General features: G+C 45.9%; 1 protein-coding gene across 9 annotated transcripts in view; it reads left to right on the forward strand.

Moving 5' to 3' along the window:
- SRGAP2 (SLIT-ROBO Rho GTPase activating protein 2) overlaps positions 1 to 22,999 on the forward strand; it is a 254,625-nt gene that overhangs the window by 174,880 nt on the left and 56,746 nt on the right. For 6 of the 9 annotated variants that reach the window (XM_024976227.2, XM_024976226.2, XM_005216678.5 and 3 more), the window contains 6 exons: positions 641 to 703; positions 7,854 to 8,069; positions 8,627 to 8,755; positions 15,958 to 16,182; positions 20,026 to 20,127; positions 21,134 to 21,331. In XM_024976227.2, coding sequence (XP_024831995.1) covers positions 641 to 703; positions 7,854 to 8,069; positions 8,627 to 8,755; positions 15,958 to 16,182; positions 20,026 to 20,127; positions 21,134 to 21,331 — 933 coding nt within the window. The remainder of the gene's footprint in view (positions 1 to 640; positions 704 to 7,853; positions 8,070 to 8,626; positions 8,756 to 15,957; positions 16,183 to 20,025; positions 20,128 to 21,133; positions 21,332 to 22,999) is intronic. The other 3 variants (XM_024976228.2, XM_010813027.4, XM_024976230.2) reach the window with 1 other exon arrangement.

Consider the following 22,999-nt stretch of genomic DNA (forward strand, 5'->3'; position numbering starts at 1 on the left):
AGAATTCCATGGACTACAGTCCATGGGGTTGCAAAGAGTCGGACACGACTAAGCAACTTTCACTTTCAATGTGTATTATCAGTCTCAAGTAACATCAGCAACCAGTCATGATTGACATACCACTGCCCTGGGAGTCTGGTGTTTCTACCAATAAAGCAATTAAGAGGTATAACTTCTTTTTGCTTGGAGGTTCCTATTTAGTCAGGTACTTTGAAGTCCTTGGATATTTTATTTATATACACATGTCTGTCTCATCCTATTTCACTTCTTACTTTGCTCCACAATTGTCAGGAATGCCTGACTACAAGGATTCAAAAAAGCTCATCCCACCTAACTATTGCTAAGTAGGTTGTAGCTTTCTCTTTGGCAGCCAATTGAAAAATCAAAGGCTACAACCCATTTTCCCTCCACACGATTGCCTTTGCTAGACTCTCAAAGGGGCACATTTCATTTTATTAAAACTCTTTGAGTAATCCGACCATAATTTGGCCTGATCGGAGTGGTTATCTGATTTGCTGGGTTAAATAATGGGCCTTAATTGAGTCTGCGTTATTTGTGGAGTCAATGCTGCTCTTGCCTTTGTTGCCTCCTCCTCCTTCCTTCTGTTTCCCAGTTAACCTTCATTCTTCTTTCTTTGCAGAGTAAAGAAGTCGGCCAGCAGCTCCAAGACGATCTGATGAAGGTCCTGAATGAGCTCTACTCGGTAAATCAGCTGGGTTGCTTGGCCCTTTCACAGGCAGAGGGAAGCAGCATTTGGCAGCTTGTGGCCATAGTCATGTCAGCAACAGAGCTGAGCTGTTGAGGACAGTGCATGATCCCCACTGGGGATGACTTCACCCATCTCTTCTTGCACTCTTATTTTCAAACTGGATTGAGCCCAAAAACACTTTCTCAAAATAGGATCCCTCTTTAGTTATGCAGGCTAACTCTGGCTTCTTTGGGGGCTTAATCACCAGAGACCAGCCAAGGTCTAGGTCACCAGCACAGCTGACCCTCATGAATAGCAAACGAGGGACCCCGAAGCTAATAGTAAGGAACTTAGTTTACATTGCTATTGCTCTTTGAATAGTACACACCCTGTTGGAAAGGACCTGTTGTTCAAAGTTTTGCGTCAGTTCTCGGATTTATCTCCTGGTTTGAGACCAGAGCGAGCGCTCTAGAGGGAAGCAGAGTCCTTGATGCTCTTAATATAAGGGGCCAGTTCAAGCAGAGAGATCTCTGCATCGACTCTCTGGGGTTTTGTAAAGGCCATACCTCAGTGACGGGCCAGGCTTTGACGGGCCAGGCTTTGGTGGCGAAAACACAGTCTGTTCTGAAGTGCCCAGCACTGCAGGCACATGGTATCTGTGACTGACGCGTGTTTCTTCAGGCACAGGGAGGTGGTGGGGCTGTTTTTGTCCTGGTTATGTTTCGTAATTAAAACAAACATGCACACCAAGGAAATTCCTGCTGCCATACAGGGACTATTCCTATTGTGCAGCTAACGCCTTTCAGGGCCCCTTCTCCAGCTGGGCTGTGCCAGGCCTTTGTGTCTTTCTCCAGGGTTGCCCCATCCTGTTTTGGAGGCAAAATTAATTTCCTGTGTTTACTTGCTTATTCACTATAGTTTTTTTTTTTTTTTTTCTTTCCTTTTTTTAATTCACAGGAAGACAGGCAGTGGCGACACGTATCACAGGCATTTGGGATCAGAGAATTCCATGTTCTTGATCCAAAAGCTGAGGTGTGGCCACGCTGTCAGGGCAACTGTTACGCAAGTAAATAGGGTAGAGTGGTCATCGGTTTTGTCTCCACTGACGCTCAGTTTGTTTGCAGTTTCTGCTCTGTGACTCTTCTGCTCTGAAGCCAAGTAGATAGATGGTTCCCTTTGGTTCAGTTCCCAAGTCTTCATTTCTTTCAAATGAAGTTAAGCCTTTTTAAAAATAGAAGCATGTTCATGAACCATGTTCAGACTGGATGAGTTTCCTGAACCCCCTGGTCTTTTTAATGCTTTACTTCTGCTCTTTATTTTTAGAGCATCTTCTAGGCACCACGAAGAGCTGTTACTCCTTTCTTCTGGCAGATAATTCACCAGGATAAAAAATGACATGTGTAGTCATTATATGAATCCTTTCATTTTCCCATAAGCATCTTGGGTCTCTGCTGTCACCCTTTCTAGGGAGGAGTAGGGTGGATAATCAGCAAGCCCCAAACCAATTTGAATCCAGTATGCTGTTTCTGCAGGGGACCTGGAGGCAGCAGAGGAGGAGCAGTGTCTAGGGATCTGTTAGCTTTACTCTGCATCCTGGTCCCCTAATGTACCATGATTTTTTTTTTTAATAAATAAGTGAAAAGACATAATATGTTTTGGTGTAAGAAAGAAAACCTTGGAACTCACTGCTTTGGTCTGAGGAGGGCCAAGGTGGCACTTCCAGCTGTAGTCTTCAGGCAGTCCAACATTGACCAGTGTTCACTGGCCACCGTGAGGCCACAGTCAACACAGAGCATAAGGTCCTCCCACTGGTGTGCAAACCAAGAATTGGCTGGGCATGGTGTCTCCTTCCATTAGGTGAGTTGGTACACACTCTTATAATCTATTTAAGGCCAGTAGACAGTAGGAAGAGAGAAATGAGCAGAGATGGAAAGTTCCAGAGAAGGCAAAACAGTCTGGTGCATTGATTCTCAATCAGGGGAATTTTTCAGGCAAGGGGATACTTGGAAATGTCTGCAGACATTTGTGATTGTCACAACTGGAGTAGGAGGTGCTGGAAGTCAGAATGCAACTGAAATCTTATAATGTGCAGGACAGGTCCCCACAACCAAGAATTGTCTGGCCTAAAATGGTCAATAGTACCAAGAATGAAACCCCTGCTCTAATGACTAGAGTCTCCTGAATTAGGCAACCCAGATCCTACCTGGTCTCCACCAGCTGTATGATCTTAATGGGTACTCCAGACCTCTGTGAGCCAGATCTCCACATATTCCATGTGCTGGTGTCTCCCATTTCCTGGGGGAGTGGGGCATTTGGGGGACTCATGCTTCGTGAAGTATCAGACTGTAGTTAAGGGTCAGATGAGTTTGCAGATTGTTAGCCGTTAGAAAGTTCAGAGAATAGAAGTATAAGTTTTTTCTTCTGGAGTGTAAAATAAGTATAGGACTGGTCTGAGTAAGGTACCATGGCATTAGGGTGACTAACTCTCTCTCGGTTTGCCTGGGACTGACGCCTTTCCCAGGACATGAGACTTTCAATGCTGAGCCTAGGAAAGTCCTGCGTAAGCCAGGGTGATTGTCACCCTACATGACAGTGGTTTCAAGCAGGAGCTTGGGACTTTTGTATGCTGGCTCCAGGAGATACTTGTTGTACACATTCTCTCTGTCTGTCTCTCTCCCCCTCAGAGGAGTTAAGAAGAAAACAAGGAAGGACTTTTTGTAAGGAACTTTGCCCTCGTTTGATCTTCGGAAAAGCAGTCCAAGTTATTTGCAAGCATGGGATGAAGGAAACCAAGGATGTAAAGGAACCCAGCATATTCAGTGCTCCTGTTTCCTTGTATCTGTCCTTAATGCCCACAAATACCTCTTTTGGGGAGACTGATTACCTTTGGGTTGAGAATTTAGATATTTTTGAATCCTGGTAATCTAAGGGGCAGGACCCAGGTGTTCCCAAATAAAGATGCCTCTGGGCAAGAGGCCCAGATGCTCACCATCAGTGGCCAGCTGCCTTTCTGCACCTTCCTCTTTTCTGCCTGAAGGGCCTTTGATTTTCCTGACTTGGCACTCTGTGCCAGAGGCCGCTTGCCACAGCTGCTCTCAGAGAGCAATCCTAGAGCGCATTCTCCTCCACGTGCTCTTTACCCCCTAACGGACTGGCTGGTTTGTAGGCCACGGTATCAGTGGTTTTCATTTTCTGACTGATGAATCAGGAATGCCTTTGAAGTCAGAGCACACTGCTTCCCAAAGAACTCCAGAATTCTCTCCTCGGTTATACTCTAAGGCTGTATCTGGAAAAGCCCAACCAGCTCCCACAGGAAGGGGTGAAGGCGGGGGCATGGAAGGCACGCGGACTGGCTGAGCAGGAAGAGCCAGCGAAGCCCTAGGATTGAGAAAGAAAGACGAGGTGTGGGGACATTGAAGCTGTTGTCGCCCCACAGGTTTCAAGCTCCTGTACTACCCATGAATATATATCCCCTTGATTTGGTGCGGCAGCTGTCTGCAGAGCCACTTCAGAGTGGAATTTAGCACCTGCTTCCTTGAAACAATGTCAGTTAATAGTCCCCAGCACTTGGCACTAGGGATACAAAGACATGTAAGGGATGTCCTTGAACTCGAGGCATTAATTTTAACATAAGAGACAGAAAAGTAAAGCAGTAAAAAAGTAAAAAGGTGAGGTGATCAGTCTTTCATGTGTATACACAGAAGAAGGGCAAGAAGTCAGGCTCTTTGGAGAGATTTCTGAATTAACTCCTAATTGCCAAGGGCTCTTCTATTGTTCTCTAAATGTTCCTTTTTTGTTGCATCCTGCTCTTGTTTCGTGATTATTGTCTTTTCATTTCTTAATGATCTTACTAAGGATATTATTGATGGATTAATTTTGAAGTTTTCTTCTTTCTGTATACTTTCTGTTTTCTCCCAAATTGCTTGTTCTGGTCTTGGTCTTTCACATTAGATATTTTCCTTAAATGTCTGGTAATCTTCAGTTTCCTGCTCATATTTTAAAGTGAGACACTAAATGGTGCTTGAAAGTTCTGTGTCAACTGTGGTCTTTCCTATAGGGTGACCTGACTGGACTGTGTCCTTGGGAAAGCCCTGATGTCAGTATGTGTAGGTCTTTTGTATCAGGTGAGCAGTTCCCCATATAAGGCTTTTCTAATCTCCTACCTATATCTAGAGTCTGAGCTGTGAAGAGACCTGGTCATCTCAACATTCAGTATAGAATTTTCCTGTTTTAGTTTCAGTAGCCCTATCCTCAGCTGGGCCAGCTGTCCCCAGACATAGACCCTCCCTAAGAAAATAAACCTCTAGTCTTCCCAGCAGAGGAGCAGGGGAGGTCTGGAAGTCTGATTGTTCTCAGGCGCTCAGTACTTTTTGTTCTTAGCCCCACCTTCATCCCACTTCCATTGATTCCTCTGAGGGTTTCTGTGATTTCGTCTGGTTGCTTCTTGCCGCTCCACTTTTCATCTTCTGCTTTCATTCTTTTTCTCAGTTTATAACTAAAAAATAACATAAAACTCTTTTCTGTTATTTTGGTGTGGCTTGGGGAGGGAGCAGAATTAAAGACATGAATTCAATATTTGGTTTTTCAAAGTAAAGTGAATTCCTTTGTAGAACTGAGAATTTAGACTTCAGAATTTTCCCCCTAGTTTGTATTTGCTTCACTGTATATATTTCTCCAACTCCTATCTTGAGTTCCCTATATCTCCAACAATTTTTTTTTTTACAATCAATTATTCAAGTTTTATCCTTAGTTTCCCCTTGAGTTGAAGGACCCTAGTTATACTTCTCCTGTATTTGCACAGAGGAGAGATTCAGTCATTTGGGCAACGACATTGATTGTAAATCTACCACTGTGTACATAACATATTTGTTAACTGTGGAGAAGAAAGAAAAACACAAAAGAAGAAGTGGTACTTACCCTTAGGAATTTATAGTTTCTTAGACGAGGTAGTGTTTTCCTCTTGTAAAGTGAGTTCTTTAAGTTCTCTAGGGGAAAGGAGTAATATGCGTTGTTAATTCTTACTATTTCATTTGTTGTCCTGTTGGCCTTTGAGCTCCCCCTTTCATTTGGTCCTTCCTGTTCATTAACAGCATTTCCTCTTTATTTATCACACATCTTCATGAAATAAAAAGTCACTTTCTTAAAATCAATTCACTTTCATAACGGTTCACTCAAACTTTTGAATCCCTTAGTCACATTCAGATGAAAAGAGAAAAAGGAGCCTCCTATCTACCCTTCTTCAGCTAGGATAGCAGATGCCTATTTCTTGCTTCTTAGTCAGTCTGGAAACCTGGAAGACAAATTACTTAGGAAGGTTTTTAATGCTGTCAGATGCTAAATATTGCTTCTCCTATGTAGAGAATATACAGAGTAGATCTTATACTTAAGGGAAATGTCAGGTTCAGAGTAAGGTGGAACTGATTTTAAACACTCTCCATCGAAAGTGAGACATGATTTAATGTCTAAAGCACTTTGATTTTGTCAGTATCCTAATATTCTGTACTCCTTCCTCCACCTCCAGCTAAGGGAGGAGTATACATACCCACAAAATTCCTCTAACCCAGGATTTCTCAGCCTTGGAATCATGGACATTTGGGGCCAGATGAATGACAATGAAAAATCTCTCTGGGGATTGTTCCCCTGGGGGGCCAAATTAGCCCCCATTTGAGACTACGGCTCTAACTCAACATTGATATGGAAACCGGATTCTCTTTTTAAGCCTCTCTTGACTCAGTTTAGCCTTTCTTCCCAACTAATCCAGCCGTGGCCCATACAGAAGGGAGACACTGGTGCTCAGTGACTAAGGACATGAAATTTGTGGCCTGACAAACCTGGGTTTGAATCCTGATTCTGATTTATTTACTAGCTGTGTAACCTTGGATGTGAGAGTTAATTTCTTTGAGCCTCAGTTTCCTCATCTTTAAAAGTGGAAATAATAGCACGTCCTTCATAGACTTGTTGTGAACGTTACATGAGGTGACATACATCAGGCCTCTGACACACAGCATTGACCAGGTGATCGAGATTATTATTATTACACCTGGTCCGCCTCTGTTGTTCAGTCCCTGCTCTCACACACGCATACACCCCAGCTCCCACACTCTCTGATTCTCCCACTCGTGGCATCAGGATGTCAGCACTCTTGAACTTGGTTTGTCATCAAGCGTTTTGAATTTCCAGATAGCAGCAGAGGCTCGCTGTGTGGAAACAGAGAGCTCCAGCAGGGAGGTGCAGACACCTGGTGGCTAGAAGTGGTGTGTTTGGGAGGAAATGAAGGCAGGTCCCAGGCTTCCCAGCCTCCTCTTTAGGAAAAGGGACTAGACTTCCAAACCATTGCTGTGATGAAAAATGTGAACGTTGTATCTTCTCCTTTGATATTATGTCCTTCCTTCGGCAACTCCAGTTTCACCTGATATGGATTCCTTCTTAGGCTCTTCCCTGAATTTTTCTGCAGGTTTACAGTCTTCTTGGGGCTGTTGTCTAGACCACAGGATTGCTACAAGAATAAAAAAATGCATGCGTAGCACTTGGCACATAGTCAGGGAAGTACACTCAGTGCTCAGTAAGTGGTGGCTGCCCTGTTCTTGCTGTGAGAGAGGGCATTTGACCTGGATAAAGCGAACCAGGCAGATCCCCAGGACACAGGCCAGTAGAAAGCAGGTGTGGAACTGTTCCGCTTCCCCGTTTCGTATCTGAAAGTCCCCTAAGTGTGGGCTGCTCTGCGTGCTGTGCTGCCCCCTTCAGGGTCCCAGCCAGCCCAGGAAGGCTTTGCTCTTGGGGTCTGAGTGCTGATGTTTCCTATCTTGGTCTTGTGAGATGACTAGTCACGGAAATTACCCATATAAAGTAAAAATGCTCACAAATGTTCATAAATAGGAGTAAATGATTCCTGTGGAATCCTATGGATTCCACAATCCTATGGTGGAAGACATAAAATCATTTAAACAATAAGACATGTTGGCTCAGTTCAAATACTGCTTTCCTGTGCTTAGGAGTGATCTTTAATATAGAAAGTTTGCTGAACCAAACACGTATGAATTTTGCCCTTAAGGGTATGAGAATATTGCTCATGGAGGAGAGGTCCAGCTGAGTCTCTTAGTCTGTAAAGCAAAGAGTTGACCCCACTGGCTTGACCTCTAGGGGTGGGGGTGGGGGTGTCTTGCAGGTCATGAAGACATATCACATGTACAATGCCGACAGCATCAGTGCTCAGAGCAAGCTAAAGGAGGCGGAGAAGCAGGAGGAGAAGCAAATTGGAAAATCTGTAAAGCAAGAGGACCGGCAGGCCCCACGCTCCCCTGACTCCACATCCAACGTCCGCATCGAGGAGAAGCATGTCCGGAGGAGCTCGGTGAAGAAGATCGAGAAGATGAAGGAGAAGGTGTGTGGACTCTGGGGAGGAACACTGTGGAAGTCGGGACTGCTAGGAGATTTCCAGCGTGCCCTGCAGAGAGCAGAGCGAGGAGGTTCTGGGTTCCTTCAGCGCCTAGTGACCTTGCAGTCGCCCTGAAAGAAATCCTAGTTATTGGGAGAACCTGGGCATCTGTAGCAGACCAACAAGAAACAGTAGTCACCTTTCCCCAAGCCTGGGAGGGGAACTGTAGACCTAGGATTTGGCTTCAGGTGTCAGGCGTTCAGCGGCAGGTCTGGTGACACTCCTTCAGGGTGGCGGTGCAGGGGTGGAGGATGGAATTTACAGACAGAACCAAAGTGGGACACACATCTAAAGTAGGAGCCTCACTAACCTTTCCTGGGCTGTTCTACATTACGCCCTTGAATCTCATTACACAGAATTAGAACCCAATTTAAGGCAGACGCGCATAGGGAGTAGCAGCACAATTGTGGTTCTTGAATGTACTGTACTTTTTATCTTTTAGAGAACAGTCTCCCCTCTTAAAAAAATTAAAAAGTAAAAATGAACTTCTGTTCTCTTTTCAGCGCCAAGCCAAGTATACGGAGAATAAGCTGAAGGCCATTAAAGCCCGGAATGAGTACTTACTGGCCTTGGAAGCCACCAATGCATCTGTCTTCAAGTACTACATCCACGACCTGTCTGACCTTATTGATGTAAGTGCTTAAAGCCGAAGGTGCAAGGGTACGAGGGACACAGGGTCCCTTCTCCTGATTTTGAAGATCTGGTCAGGAGTGCCCCAGTTCTGTTGCTCGGGCATCTTAGAGCATTTTGAGAACACTTATGAACATGGTAGCCATGACCCCTCTGGGGCTTGCCATGTACCAGGTATCAGGTGAAGCACTTTACACTTCTTTTCATTCAGTCCTCCCTAGAATCCTGGGAGGAAGGCGTTACTACCTCCATTGTTACATATTTAAATTCAGAGAGTTTAGATGACTTTACCCAGAGTGAGCTAATAAATGACAGAGGCAAAATTGGTACCTAGGTCTGATTAGTAAACCCAGGCTCACAACCACTGTGCACTTGTGTGTCCCAGGAAATATTCCCTTAGATCAGCCACTTGCCCATAGAACTGAGTGCCAAGAGCTAAAGGCTTAGTGTGTCTTACTTATTAGTTTATATATCTCTTAATGGTTCTCAGTATTATCTCATTTGATTGTCATGTCACTCTTTTGGGTCAATATTACAATCTCCAATTTGTAGATAAGGAAAGCTAGGTAGGGGGTCGAAAGAGTTCCTGCCCAAAGTTAAACTGCAAATCAGAGTCCTGGTCAGGAAGGCACCCGGATGCCCCTGACCTCTGGCTCATACTCACTGATATGACGCACAGATGATGAGAGATCAGAATCTTAGGCGCGTGTGTATTGCATGGGGCAGACACAGGGATAAGGATTTTGTCTCTGGCCTTACGGGTCGGCCTTGGTTTGGTTTCTGCTGCTGCTTCTCCTTCAGAGGAGCCTGGTAGGCTGCAGTCCATGGGATCGTAGAGTCGCACACAACTGAGCAACTTCACTTCTTCGCTGCTTCTCCTTATACCTTATAGTTACGTCTTGCAATGGCTCTCACCTGCAGACACCAGTCTGGGCCAGTTCTGAGCCAGCCCTGACTGCAGCTGCTTAAGTACCCCTGCCTCTCCCTCCTGTATCAGAGTGAGGGGCCTGGAGCATCCAGCTAGCCTCAGCCTCCCAGTCTCCAGGGCCTCAGGCAGAGCCTGGCGCTCTCCGCACAGAGGTCTGATATGTGCCTCTGGCTGTCAGCAGGCAGCAACTGAGTTTTGTGAGCCTCTGGCCAGACCTCACATACTTGCCTGTCTACCTTGGTTTCTCTGCAAACGGACCTGCCACATTTCGCCATGTTGTGTGTGGTTCTGGTCTAAGATTGGCCATTGTGTAACTAGCTGGTTGACCAGAGGCTTATCACAGAGCTGGTTTGGAACTCTGCTGTGTCTCCCATCCACCCCCCTGGCAAACTGAAGAACTGGGCTAAATCACTGAGTACTTAAATCTGGCCTCACATCAGAGCTGCTTGGGGGAGGTTTCTAAAATAGCGATTTCTCTTTCCCTTCAGCCAGGGCTCTTTGAGTCAGTAGGTATCAGCCTCTTAATGCCCTGAGTGTCATCGTTCACCGGGTAAGTAGAGCCCTGATCCCTGTTCAGGCCCTGCTTTGTTCTCTCTACTTGTTGATGCTGATCTGAACACTGTCCTTCAACGGAGGTCAGAGCCTTGGACAGGATCCTTTCTCCTCCTCACGGGAACAGCTCCTCACTGTTGGGAAAGAGGCCTGTTCTCAGCATGAGGAGGAGAATCACTTCTTTCTAATGTTCCATCTCTGCTGTTTATCTCACATTCGATTAAAAAAAAAAAACAGAAATCATACCTGGGCGGTCCACCACACCTCTGCTGCGGGTTCTCCTTCTCTCTTTCCTTTGCCCCCAGGATAGCTTTCTCTCCCCTTTCACCAAAACCCTGACCTCTGCGGAAGAGGTGGGTACTGCTAAGTCAGTCACAGTTCGCAGACCGTCCTTCAGATGTGAGTCGGTGTTTTTAAATCAGTCCAAGGAGCAGCCTATTTTGCTCCTTATTATCATTTAAAAGAAGGAGCTTGTCCGGAGCCTGTCCTCAGGGCGCTGAGTGAGAGGCCACTAGCATTTAGCCAGGGCATGGCTCTAGGCCACTAGGAGCGAGTCCAGGGTGGCAGTGCCCCAGGCCGCATGGATAGTGAAACTGCTCTTGCTTTATTTCGTTTGTTTCTTATTTGTGCTTTTATTTTTCCTGGAGTGAAATTAATTAGTCTTCTAAAAAAGAAAAAGAAAGAAAGCGTTATAACATTATTATGCTCTACAAATGTTCAGTAAGTATTTCTTTGGGATGAGACTATATGCCCTGCAGCATCAAGGTACAAAAAGAATAAAATAATTCTTACCCTAGAGGTATTCATAGACATACAGAGAGATCATCTTTTATCTGACTGGCCAATTGCAGCACCAGAGCTAAGCACAGGAAGTAGGACTGTGGTTTTCAAACCACAGGTCATGATCCATTAGAGGAATCATGAAAGTTTGGCTTATTTTATTTTAATGAATAAACTAGACTAGGATAGAGTAGAATGGGAAAGAAAACATCAGGGTGCATTACATTAGTAAGGTTAAGTTTTATTTGGTAAAACTATTATGTTAGAGGTGTGTGTGAGTGTGTGTGTGTGGCAATATAAGACATATTTCTTACTGTAAGTTGGAGGCCAAAAAGAGTTTGAGAGCCACTTCACTGAGAACAGAGGAAGGTCTTTTAGTCTCTGTAAGCTCCCTGAGGGCAGGAACCAAGTCTCTTCTCTACCTTAATAAGTACAGGGCTTACTACAGTACTTAGCTGAGTACATAATCTGTTCATTAAAAGAACAGAAGAAGGAGGAAGAAGATGATTTCCTAAGCCAAGATTTTTTTCCTTTTTTTGCCTTTCAATACTGTTTTAATTGAGATCTAATTTGCATACAATGATTGAACTTGTCTTAAATTGTAAGAATTGTGATGAGTCTTACACCTTTATAACCTGTGTCTCTATCAAGATGTAGAATATTTCCATCACCTCAGAAAGTTCCTCTTTTCTCTTCCCAGTCAGTCCTCCACCCTGAGGCAACCACTGTTCTGATTTCTTTGACTATGAATTAGTTTTGCCTGTTTCAGAACTTCACAAAGGTGGGCTTTTTATATAGTATATATTTTTTAAAAAATCTGGCTTCAGTTGCCCAGCATGATGTTTTTGAGCTCCATTCATGTTATTATATGTATCAGTAGTTTCCTGCTTTTTCTTGCTCATCTGTTGCCATAAAAATGGCCAAAAAGATACTATGGCCAGGAACCAACAGTTAGAAGTGAGTGGGGAGCCCGGTTATCCCTTGGCTTTGAGATCGTGACAGTATCCAGAACTTGCTTTGAGACGTGGGATGAATCTTGTGCCAGTCCATTGCCATCTGTGTTATGGACACCATTCTGCCTCCTTCTTGGCAATGTCAAAGCTCATTGTGGGCTCAGGCATCGAGGATAAGTGAAAGAAGTGATTTGTGTGGATGCCAGTCCATTCAAGGACTAGCCCTTCACTTCTTTTCATTGTATAGTATAAGATTTAATCTCAGATTGTAGGAATCCACTTGAAGCATCTGATACACACCAGGAAAACCTTGACTTCGGGCCAAAAAAGACATTCTGAAGTGGCTTGAGATAGTCTAAGAACCGCAGGCTCCTTGGAATGTACTTTTCTCCCCCAGAAGCAGATGGACGAATGAAGAACCAGGCATTGTCCTCATGGAGTGTGGTGAGTGCTGTGTGTGGGCAGAGAATCTGTGACACCATATGCACCCAAGTCGGACGGGAGGGAACCCAGCTTTCTCAACAGGACATTTTATTAAGGGCAATTATTTCTCGCTTCTATGAGAGCTTGAAGTGGGTATTACTTTTCTAGGCCTTCCCTAGATCTCTGGGTGAGACTGTCAGCTGGTGAAGGGTTAATGAACCGTCAGTTCAAGTCATCACACATCTGGAAGGGCTATCATTAAATTCTTATAAAAATTTGATTTCCCCTGAGAGAGTTTTCATCAAACATTTATATAACCCAGAAATGGCCAGGGGAGCCCAGCATGGCCACAGAACTCATCAGAAGCCATGGAAAACATACTTTGTCCCCATTGTGAGCAAAATAATGTGCTGCCTCTGCTCACTGGGATTCTACAGGGGACGGGGATGAAATATTCAAATCTTGTTTACCTAGCCTTGCGAGAAATTGCTTCTTTTCTGATGCCTCAGTTTCTGGCTCTTGCCCTTTCAGATATGTGGGTAGCCAAGGCTCTGGAAAACCTATTCTGAATCTCCCTGGTTGGCTGAAGGCATGGATGAGGCAGAGGGCACACCATGAGTCAGACCCCCACGCACTGGCACGGAGAAGCTGCAGGGCAGTTATTATAATAAAGACTGGACTGGCCCCGAAAAAGCTCTGTGTCTTCTGTAGGCCATCCAGAGTGAGCAAAACAAAAGGCTTCAGTGGCCACAACTGCCCACTTGACTAAGATCAGTATTCAGCCTGAGTGGGTTGTTTCCTCAGAGGCTAGAATCTGTACTCCTGGCATCGATCAATCAACTGTACTTATTAAATGCCTGCTGTGAGCAAGGCCTAATAGTAAGGGATGCAAAGAAAGAGTATGGCGCTGGCCAAGCCCTCTTTGGAGGCTGATGTGAAATGGCAAGTTACAGAATGAGGGAGTGTGTCCTGTGTCACCCAAGGGCTGCAGATGGATGTCATTCTGAGGGGAGGGTCAGTATGTGCCAGGGTTGTAGGGATGGCTGGCTTCCTGGAGGCTGAGAATTTGATTTGGATTTTGAAGACTGGGTCCAGTTCCAGCAGGTGAGAGGAGTGAGAACCATTTCAGGAAGCGAGAATGCCTGGAGCTGAAAGTCAGTGGATCTGGAGATACAGGTGATCAGTGTTTGTTTGGTCTGCATGGTGCCAGATAAAGGTAAACATGTATTAGCTTCACCACAACCTCCAAGGCGGATGTTACCCCTCTGGGGCTCAGAGAGGTTAAGTAGCTTGCTAACAATCATACAGCTGATTTGAGGCCTATGGTTTTCTAATACTCAACCCCAAACAATGAGTATGTCGTTGGATTAGAACAGAAGAGTCTGAAGAAGAAAATAGAGGCAGATGATGTTAGATGGTGAGATAGAAAACAAATTACACTTTTCTCTGACCATTAACTTTGCTTAATTTCACTGAGCCTCAGCTTTCTAGTCTGGAAAGTTAAAATAATACCCACCTTACTGGAGTCACTATGCAGATTAAAATGCAAAATATACAGAAAGCATTTAGCACACTGGCATATAGTAAGCACACTTAATAAATGGAGGCATTTTTAAATTTCCCTACTGAGGGAGGTGGATGTTACTTTAGGAAAAAAAATGAGAGCTATTATAGGTTCTTCGGCAGGGGAGTAGGTATAACAAAAGCCATATTTTAGAACAGTGAAGCAGACAGCACTGTAGGATGATAAGAGTATGAATTAGGATACAGGTAGTGAGAATGGAGAGGAGAGGGGAGTTACTAAAAATATGTAAAGGTTATGAAGCCTGCCTCCCCTAATTCTCTTCTGCACTGAAAAGGTGCCCCCACCTCCACCACGCACTTGCTCAGCCGTGTGGGCATTGTTACTCCTGTTCATCAGACTTACAGGCGTGAAATTCATCAGCAGGAGTCTATGCCGAACTAGTCAGGAAGGTTTACAGGTTCAAGGGAGGCTTGGCTAGACCAGCAGCATCTCCCAGAGGAAAAAGGGCCCCTGCGTGTGCAGCCTTCCAATCAGCCGCTTTTGTCTAGCTTCCCTCCCCACTGAATTTAATGTCTTTCCATCCTCTGCCTCTAGTTAAGCTGTAACTGCTGTTCTTCCGCACAGCCAGGCACCTGCCAGGGCCCACTGGCACTGAATCCAGAGCCCAGCCTGACAAGCACTCTGTCGTGGAGCTTCTTGTTAAATGCTGCGAGGAAGAGGTGCATTCTTCCCCAGCAGTGGCTGTTCCCAGTGATCATGAAGGAGGCGGTGGGGGGGAAACTGGGGGAAGAGTTAATTTGATGCCTGCTTATGGAACGAAATGGCAATCAGGCAGATGGTCTCACTCTATCCATGGATTCTTCTCTGATATTTCATCTCAAGTTCTGGATCTCAAAACTGTTTGAGCAACAGAGGGGATAATGGGTGACTGAGGAATTTGGATCTCTGGGTCCTTTGGGAGGAATGAGGAATAGAGTTACAGACTGCCATTGCTGAAGAGGGCCTCAGGGATTATGCTTAGTTCAAGTACTGATATTTTCAGTCTTACTCTTTAACAGAAGAATTCTTTCTTCAAATCAGACTTTACACAGAATCCTAATATATTGAATAGAAAAAAGGGCAGAGCTGGTTTGGTTGAAATGGGGATAGGAGGCTCTAAGTCCTACTAGCTGGGCTGCCCTCTCCTAAGGGCAGCCTGAGTCCAGAACCATAGAGCTCTGTGCTACAGCTTGAAAACCACTGCTAGCCAAATCTTTCCATTTCACAGTCGAGGAAATGGGTTCAGGGAGGGGGAGTAGTTTTTCCAAGGTTGCTTGACTTCCTGTCCAGTGCTTTTTTTAATACTATTGCATCTTTCATACATTTTTTTTCCCCACGTTATTTCAAAAAATCAGAATCCCTTAAATGATGTGAATTTTCCCGGTAACACTTATATTTAGAAATTTTTGGTCTCAGAAATGCTGTTGGGCCAGAGCTTTAGTGCAGAAATCCTAATCTACAACTATGGCCTGTCCTAGAATGTTGGGAGTTTGCTAGGGGCGGGGGTTGATAATGACAGGGTCAGCCCCTCTCCCCCATTTTTATTTCTCTCAGTAGAATTCTCTTGCAACACTTCTGATTTCTAAGTCCTGAATGCAGAAACAGCCTGACTTGGTCGGTATGTTGTAATGAAATCACGGTAACCCTGAAGGAGTGGCAGGCTGCATTTTTATTGTTGAATTTTATTACGATGGTATCCCCAGAAGAACCTGAAAATAGAAGAAAATTCTCCCCAACTCTTTCATGTTTACTGAACAGCATGATTAAATAATTTCGTTTTGTCCCAATGAGTCCTCTTCCTTTTGACTACCTCACAGTCCTCTAAGGAATCCTACCTATTGAACTAGGAGTCAAGAATGGAGAAATATCACCCAGATCATGGAGGGCCAGCCTTCTTCCGGTAGCACAGATCTCGTTGATCAGACCTGCCCTGGGCGCCGCCCTCCCCTCTGCCAAGCCTCACAGCTGTCCTTGGTTTGCTCACGTGCCTTCTCCACTCCACAGCAGTGCTGTGATTTAGGATACCATGCCAGCCTGAACCGCGCACTGCGCACCTTCCTCTCTGCTGAGCTGAACCTGGAACAGTCAAAGCACGAGGGTCTGGACGCCATCGAGAATGCCGTGGAAAACCTGGACGCCACCAGTGACAAGCAGCGCCTCATGGAGATGTACAACAACGTCTTCTGTCCGCCTATGAAGTTTGAGTTCCAGCCCCACATGGGGGACATGGTGAGCCCCTCTTCCCACTCCCGCACCTCCAGGGGGCTTGAGCTCACTTGGATCTAGAGTTTCTGCACTCAGGCCATGGTATTCTGGGGAGGGCAAGGCTTGGGGCTGGCTTCATGTGGTGGGTGGAACTCATTCCACCCATTCAGCAAACAGCTCCTGGGTGCCTGCTGTCCACTAGGCTTGACCATAGACACTGGGGGGTTAGAGCCCTCAGGGAGCTTATCATTGACTGAGTTGACAGAAATATGCATAGAGAGGGGCACCTAGAGGGACTGGCAGGATCAGGGAGGTGAGAAACAGCCAGTGTGCTCTAAAAGCTACTAACAGTTCCATATGATGAAAGGAAAAGGGAGGTGGAGTCCTCCAGCTGCTGAGCCTGAAAGAAGTGAGGGTTGAGACGGAGCCAGATACTCAAGGTTTTGGATGGGGCGGGAGCTCAGCAAGCTGACGGCGTGATCTTCTGTCATTTGTCAGAGTTCTGAAGGTACTTATTCTCGTGGGTTCAGAAGATTGTGATAAAGGGAATAGTTTTACTTAGATACTGAACAAAAAAGAATGGATACTACAGAAAGGACAAGAGCTAAGATGTCATCCCTAAGAATGGCTGTCCAGGTAGCAGTGCATGAATGTAGGGGTCTTGTTTCTGACTTTTTATCTCTGATGGCTAAAAGAAGAAGGGCCTAAATAACCTGAAGTGAGAGGAAAGAGAAGCTCTTTGGTTTCAGAACCTCTGCATGTTGAGGTTCCACTTCTGGTGGTTGTTCATATAGATCAAAGTGAATCTTGTTCCTGGCTTAGGAGCCACCATTTGACCTTTGGATTAAATCAGAAGGAGGATATATAAGCTTACATAATAGAAAAGCTCAATACAGATCTTCAGGCATGGGTGAACTGAGGACTAGGAATTATATCAGAAGACTCAGTTTTTCTCTCTCTGCTTCACATCCTGTGTTTCGGCTCTGTTCTCAAATAGGCTTTTATCCTGTGGGGGCAAGGAGCCTATATTTGCAGCCTTATTCCCCTGTAGATTGAAATCCAACAGAAAGAACATCTGTTTCCTTGGGAATTCCTGGTGGTTCAGTGGTTAGAACGCCATGGTTTCCCTGCTGCATGCCCAGGTGTGATCCCTGCTCAGCGGAACTAAGATCCCGCAGACCACAAGCTGTGTGGTGCTGCCAGAATAACAAACAGACAGAGTATCTTCTTCCCTCCCGGAAGCCCTCACGAGTCTCCCTTGGTCTCCATGGCTCTGATTGGGTGATGTGCTTATCCCTGAGCCAATCACTGTGGTTGGTATCTGCAGTCAGCTGAGGCCATACCCTGCATCCTCAAGTCTGGGAAAGTCCCGTCCAGAGCACAGAGCCTGAGTTGTGAGTGAAAATTTCCCCCTCAGAGGACAGTCAGGCCGAAGTTACCAGAAGAAGAAGGAAGGAATGCTGGGTGACAGAAAAACGGCCGTGTCCTCTCAACAAGGGAGCAGTGCTTCCGTTAGGATGAACATCCAGATGCTCTTCAGCAAATGCTGCTCCAGAATGAGAGCTGTGGCAGCGTCAGCCACGGATCTGCTCTCATCAGTAGGCCACCATGGAGAGTGGGACGTGTCTGTCCTAAGAACAGAAGTGTGGGGATGATTTCTTTCCTCCTCTCCTTCTTGGGAAAACCAAACCGTTTCCAGTTTGTCTCCATTGCTGTGGCTCAGGAAATGTCAGCGTGGAACAGATGGGGAAGGGAGATGGCAGCATGTGCAGCTAGAATACGGGGGTGGGGTGTCACCGAGCCCCAGGAAGCCCCATTCCTCACCTGCTCTGGCTTCTGGTCAGACTTGCCTTCCAAACCCCTTCTCCAGCTGCCACGGAGATTCCCTCCCAAGAAGCAGTGGAACTTGGGGACCAGCTGAATGGAGTGATATTAATACTATTTTCTGGTGTCGACTGCATTGCCTGCTAAGCCCAGCAGCTTGTCTCCATAAAGGGGGATTCCAGACGCTGGGTGCTCAGGCTCCCTCCTCGCCCTGTCAGAGCCTCATTCCCATACTCCGGAGCACAGCTGGAATGCATTACCTTGCACCCCGGTAGAGGACCACTGCCAAAGCATGCCTCAGCGGCCCTGCTGCTTCTTAAAGAAACAAGCGTGGAGATGGTTTTCCCTCCATGATTCCCGCCTGCTAGATTGAAGTTACTTTAAAAATCGATAGTTCAGTTCTCTGCCTAGGCCCTCCCTTTGTGTGATACTAGCTGATCGGTGGCTGAGCCAGGCAGGGGCCAGGGCGAATCCTAGATCATGCAAAGGTTTTGCGTTCCAGCCTCGCCTTCATGTGAGTGGAGAAGAAAACGCGATGAGAGGCCAGTCTTTCTTGGTCCCTGCAGCCATCTATCCCCAGTCAGTGAGGGCTGTGTGTAGACTGTGGAGGCGAGGAGAGGGAGCTGCCTGGAAGTCCTTGAACCAGGGCCAAAGTTCGGGTGGCATTTGGACCGGAAGCCTTGAAATTGGCCAAGGCCCCACACTGATTGGCGTTCTGGGGCACTCGGCTCATGGACTGACGCCAAGCACTCTCCGATGTACTAGGAGGAGGCACTTGGCTCTACCCTTGGTGCCCCGAGAGGCTCGTGGGCTCTGGATGCCTGACCGGTGACATCAGGCAGCCAGAGAGTCTCACTATTGGCACCATCCCATCCTGGCCACCGAGCTTTCTCCATTGTGTCTGCTTATCCAAGAGCCAGGATGAAGTCAGCTCTCTCCAGATCTGAGAGCTGGCCCGGGCCAGCCTCTCAGCTGGGGGAGGAGGTCAAGTCAGTTGAGAGCTTAAAAGCCAATGGAGGAAAAGGTCAGGTCCCAGCCCCCTCCATCTGAAGAGAGGTTTTGTCTTTTCAAGCAAGAGAATGGTCTATGGACTTGGGAATGTGCCCGCTCGTCGCTGGGGAAGGAGGAGGCTGGTTCTATCCAGATGTCTCTCCTCAGACGAGAAGCTGAAGGACACGTGGTGGCAAGGTGACAGAAGCTGCCTGCACGTGGTCCTGCCTCGCAGTCTGCCAGCCTTCTGTTCCTCATCTGTCATCCTGGGGACGGGGGGTGACCTCAGGCCCACACCATCACCATGGCCTCACCAGGAGACAGTGGCTCAGCCATCCCCTCACTCGGGGTGAAGCTTATTGACAGCAGTGCTTGGGGGAAAGACAGACTTTTCTCCCACAGAGATCTGGTGATGACCTGGAGTGAAATGATGGCTTCTTGAAAATGCCAAGTTCCACAGGATTCCATGCCCTCTGGGGCCCTCTAGCAGAGCCCGTGGACTTGCTCCTGGCCTCACACTTTCTCTCACTGAGTCAGAGCTCTCATGCGTGGCCCAGATTTATAAACACACGCTGGCTTCCAGCAGCAGCACGTTAGCCTCCTGACCCACTTCTCTCCGGCTCTCACTCTGGTGCCCGGCGGGGAACGAAGGTGGGGCCAGAGAGGTGGCCACTTGGACCTCTAGCAGGAAACCCTCCCTGTGCCAAAGCTTGTGCGCTTGGAGCCAGCGCTGCCTGAAACCCTCTTCTCTGCCCCGACTCCGGCTTCCTGGGAGCCGCCAGCTCTTTATAGACCTGCCCCTGCCAAGCACCAGGCTGGAGGTGGGCTCCAAAGAGAGAGAGAGAGAGACCTTTTCAAACAGGTTCCATTCCTCCTTCTTTTCTTGTGCTATTTGGTCCTAGCAGAGGTCTACACACTTTGGCTTTGGATTTTGTTTTCACGTAGAAATTGTGAGCTTTGCAGCTTGACTATGAGTCATTTTATTAACAGTAACGGGCCTCTGACAAAAGATCTGTGTCCTCTCCCTGACCTGGTGTTGCTTTCTTCTGGCAGGCATCCCAGCTCTGTGCCCAGCAGCCCGTCCAGAGTGAGCTGGTACAGAGATGCCAACAACTGCAGTCTCGCTTATCCACCCTGAAGATCGAGAATGAAGAGGTGAGTTTCCTGCTCAGGAGATTCACAGCCACCCTGACTTTCCCTGTCGAACCTCTTGCTGTTCCCCATACGGGAGCAGGTGGAAGGAGCATGCAGGGAATGTCCGGGCTGCCGCAAACATTTCCTAGCCAAATGTAGGCTTGGATTTTCCCCTTCTGCTACATCCTGCCCTTGAACTCCAGGAAGTGGCTCTTGCATTGCCAAAGGTTGAGCTCTATTTTGAGCCTTCTGCAAAATGCTTTTTTCCCCGCCTTTACACATTTAATCAAAATGGCACTTGGCAGCTGTGTGAACAATATTGTGTCTCTGAAACCACCCCCTCCTGCCTGGCTTTTTCCAGCATTTTCAAACAAACAGAGGCCTTTGACTCTGACACTTCAAACATCTCCATCCTCTTAGAAAAGGGCGACTTTCTTCTGGGCCCAGCGTATTTGCTTTCAACAACTAGTTCAAAAGGGCAGTGCAATTGATTATCAGCTCCTTATTCTTTTGAGCTCTTGTGACTTCTTACCTGGAATCTCAGCTAAGTCTTACTTTCCCCTGTAAGATCAGGAAAGCCTGGGGATGGGTCACTTGGTTTGCAAATGGGGAAACAAGTTCATTATTTGTGGAAAGTCAGGAAACAGAACCTGGGGCACTGTGGGACTAGGCCCATCACGCATTTTTAACCTGATCTTTATATGATGGGGTTAGTTTGGATTTGTTTCATTCTCTCTCCCTTAGCATGTCCAGTATAGCCAAGAGCTAATCTTAAATTTAAAAAATAAACATTAAATAACCAGGCCAAGCAGGTAGTGTGAGGGAGGTAGTGGGTTTTAGGTCCTTACTGAAGAGAAGAGGGTCCCTGTGATGTTTATAACTCGCTTAGCACTGTTCAATGGGAAGCGGTGCTGCAAGCCCGCTAACACCCCCTCCCTCCTGCCTCAGCTCACTTCTCCAAGCTTCTCCATCACCTACCGTTTTGCAGCCCACCCCTCATGCATTATGTTGGCCCTTATTGTGACAGGTAAAGAAGACAATGGAGGCCACTCTGCAGACCATCCAGGACATTGTGACTGTCGAGGATTTCGATGTGTCTGATTGCTTCCAGTACAGCAACTCTATGGAATCCGTCAAGTCCACGGTCTCAGAAACCTTCATGAGCAAACCCAGCATCGCCAAGAGGAGAGCCAACCAGCAGGAGACAGAGCAGTTCTACTTCACGGTGAGGGGCTCAGTGGCCGTCAAAGGCCAGTTTCAGGCTCTGCAGCACACACGAGCCATTCAGATCCCAGGGTCCTTGTCAGGCATCTTCAGGGCAGTTTTTGAATATCTTGACTGGGATCTGGGCATGTTCGGAGACCATCCATACACTTCAAGGCACAGATATTTACAAGTTGTTTGTCTACCAAGAATATTTTCTTCTTAAAGATGTTTTTAACCAGCCAGTAGACTTTGTTCACAGCTTTCCTTCTCATCCTGAGGGGTCATACAAGGGGGCTGCATCTCCTGGTTCTTGAGAACCACACTGAGATATTTTGGCCACCATCAGATCAGATCAGTCGCTCAGTCGTGTCCGACTCTTTGCGACCCCATGAATCGCAGCACGCCAGGCCTCCCTGTCCATCACCAACTCCCGGAGTTCACTCAGACTCACGTCCATCGAGTCAGTGATGCCATCCAGCCATCTCATCCTCTGTCGTCCTCTTCTCCTCCTGCCCCCAATCCCTCCCAGCATCAGAGTCTTTTCCAATGAGTCAACTCTTCGCATGAGATGGCCAAAGTACTGGAGTTTCAGCTTTAGCATCATTCCTTCCAAAGAAATCCCAGGGCTGATCTTCAGAATGAACTGGTTGGATCTCCTTGCAGTCCAAGGGTCACCTTAGGGTTAAAATCTGTTATCTCTTCTAGTTGATGTGATAACTTTATAATTTGTGGCAATATAAAATTATTTTTCATAATAATGGCTAAAACTCAAAGGAACAGGTAATATACAACATTGTTGGTTTGCAGAGAATTCTAAAACATTATATTTATATTTTGTTATTCATGCATCTCCCAGTCCTCTTTTAGACAGATGGACCCATTTTTTTTAAGCAGTGTTAACAGTCCTTTGGAAGGCTGCTGGTTGGTCTTTGGTGCTACTTTTTAATAATTGAGTTATTTCGAGCTTGCCAAGTAGGATTTATTGCCTGAGCTAAAATTTATTTCCTAATCTTCTGACAACTAAAAAGAAGAAATTAAGTTTGCAGATGTGAGAGGAAATATAGCCAGTGAATATGCATACTGATTCTGAATGAGCAGAATTAACTTGTTTCTCAGTCAAGAAGCATAGTCTGCAAGTAGCAAATTGAATTTCTCCTGCAACTGGAACCATTTGTTTAATTCTTCTTTGAACACTGCCCTTTCTCCATTAGGAACACTATTGATTTGCTATCTTTTTTAAAGAAGAAATCTGTTTTTTCAAGTAGTTAAACTAAGAGTTCTTCAAAAATTTTTTTAAGTCCTAGAGAAGACTGTTGAAAGGGTGTGATTTAACAGTACTGTTTTTTTTAAATAACTTTTTTTTCTTGTTATACAAAATAAAACATGCTTATTATATAAACTCTAGAAGTAAGAAAGAAGAAACTAAAAATCATCCATAATCCCAAATATCTACAGGTAATAGTGTTAGAATATATTCTCTTTCAGGCTTTTTTCTATGCATGCACATGGATATGAACATATATTTATAATTTTATTATAAAAATGGCATACTGCTGTGCATATTGTTTTATAATCTGCTGTTTTCACTTAGATGATTAATTTAAGTGAAAACCATGTAATTATAACATGCTTTAAATATATTTATGAGTAAAATGCTAAAATCAATACAAAGAAAGAATAGAATGAT

Source organism: Bos taurus, chromosome 16 (genome assembly GCF_002263795.3).
Source record: "Bos taurus isolate L1 Dominette 01449 registration number 42190680 breed Hereford chromosome 16, ARS-UCD2.0, whole genome shotgun sequence".
Lineage (NCBI taxonomy): Eukaryota > Metazoa > Chordata > Mammalia > Artiodactyla > Bovidae > Bos > Bos taurus.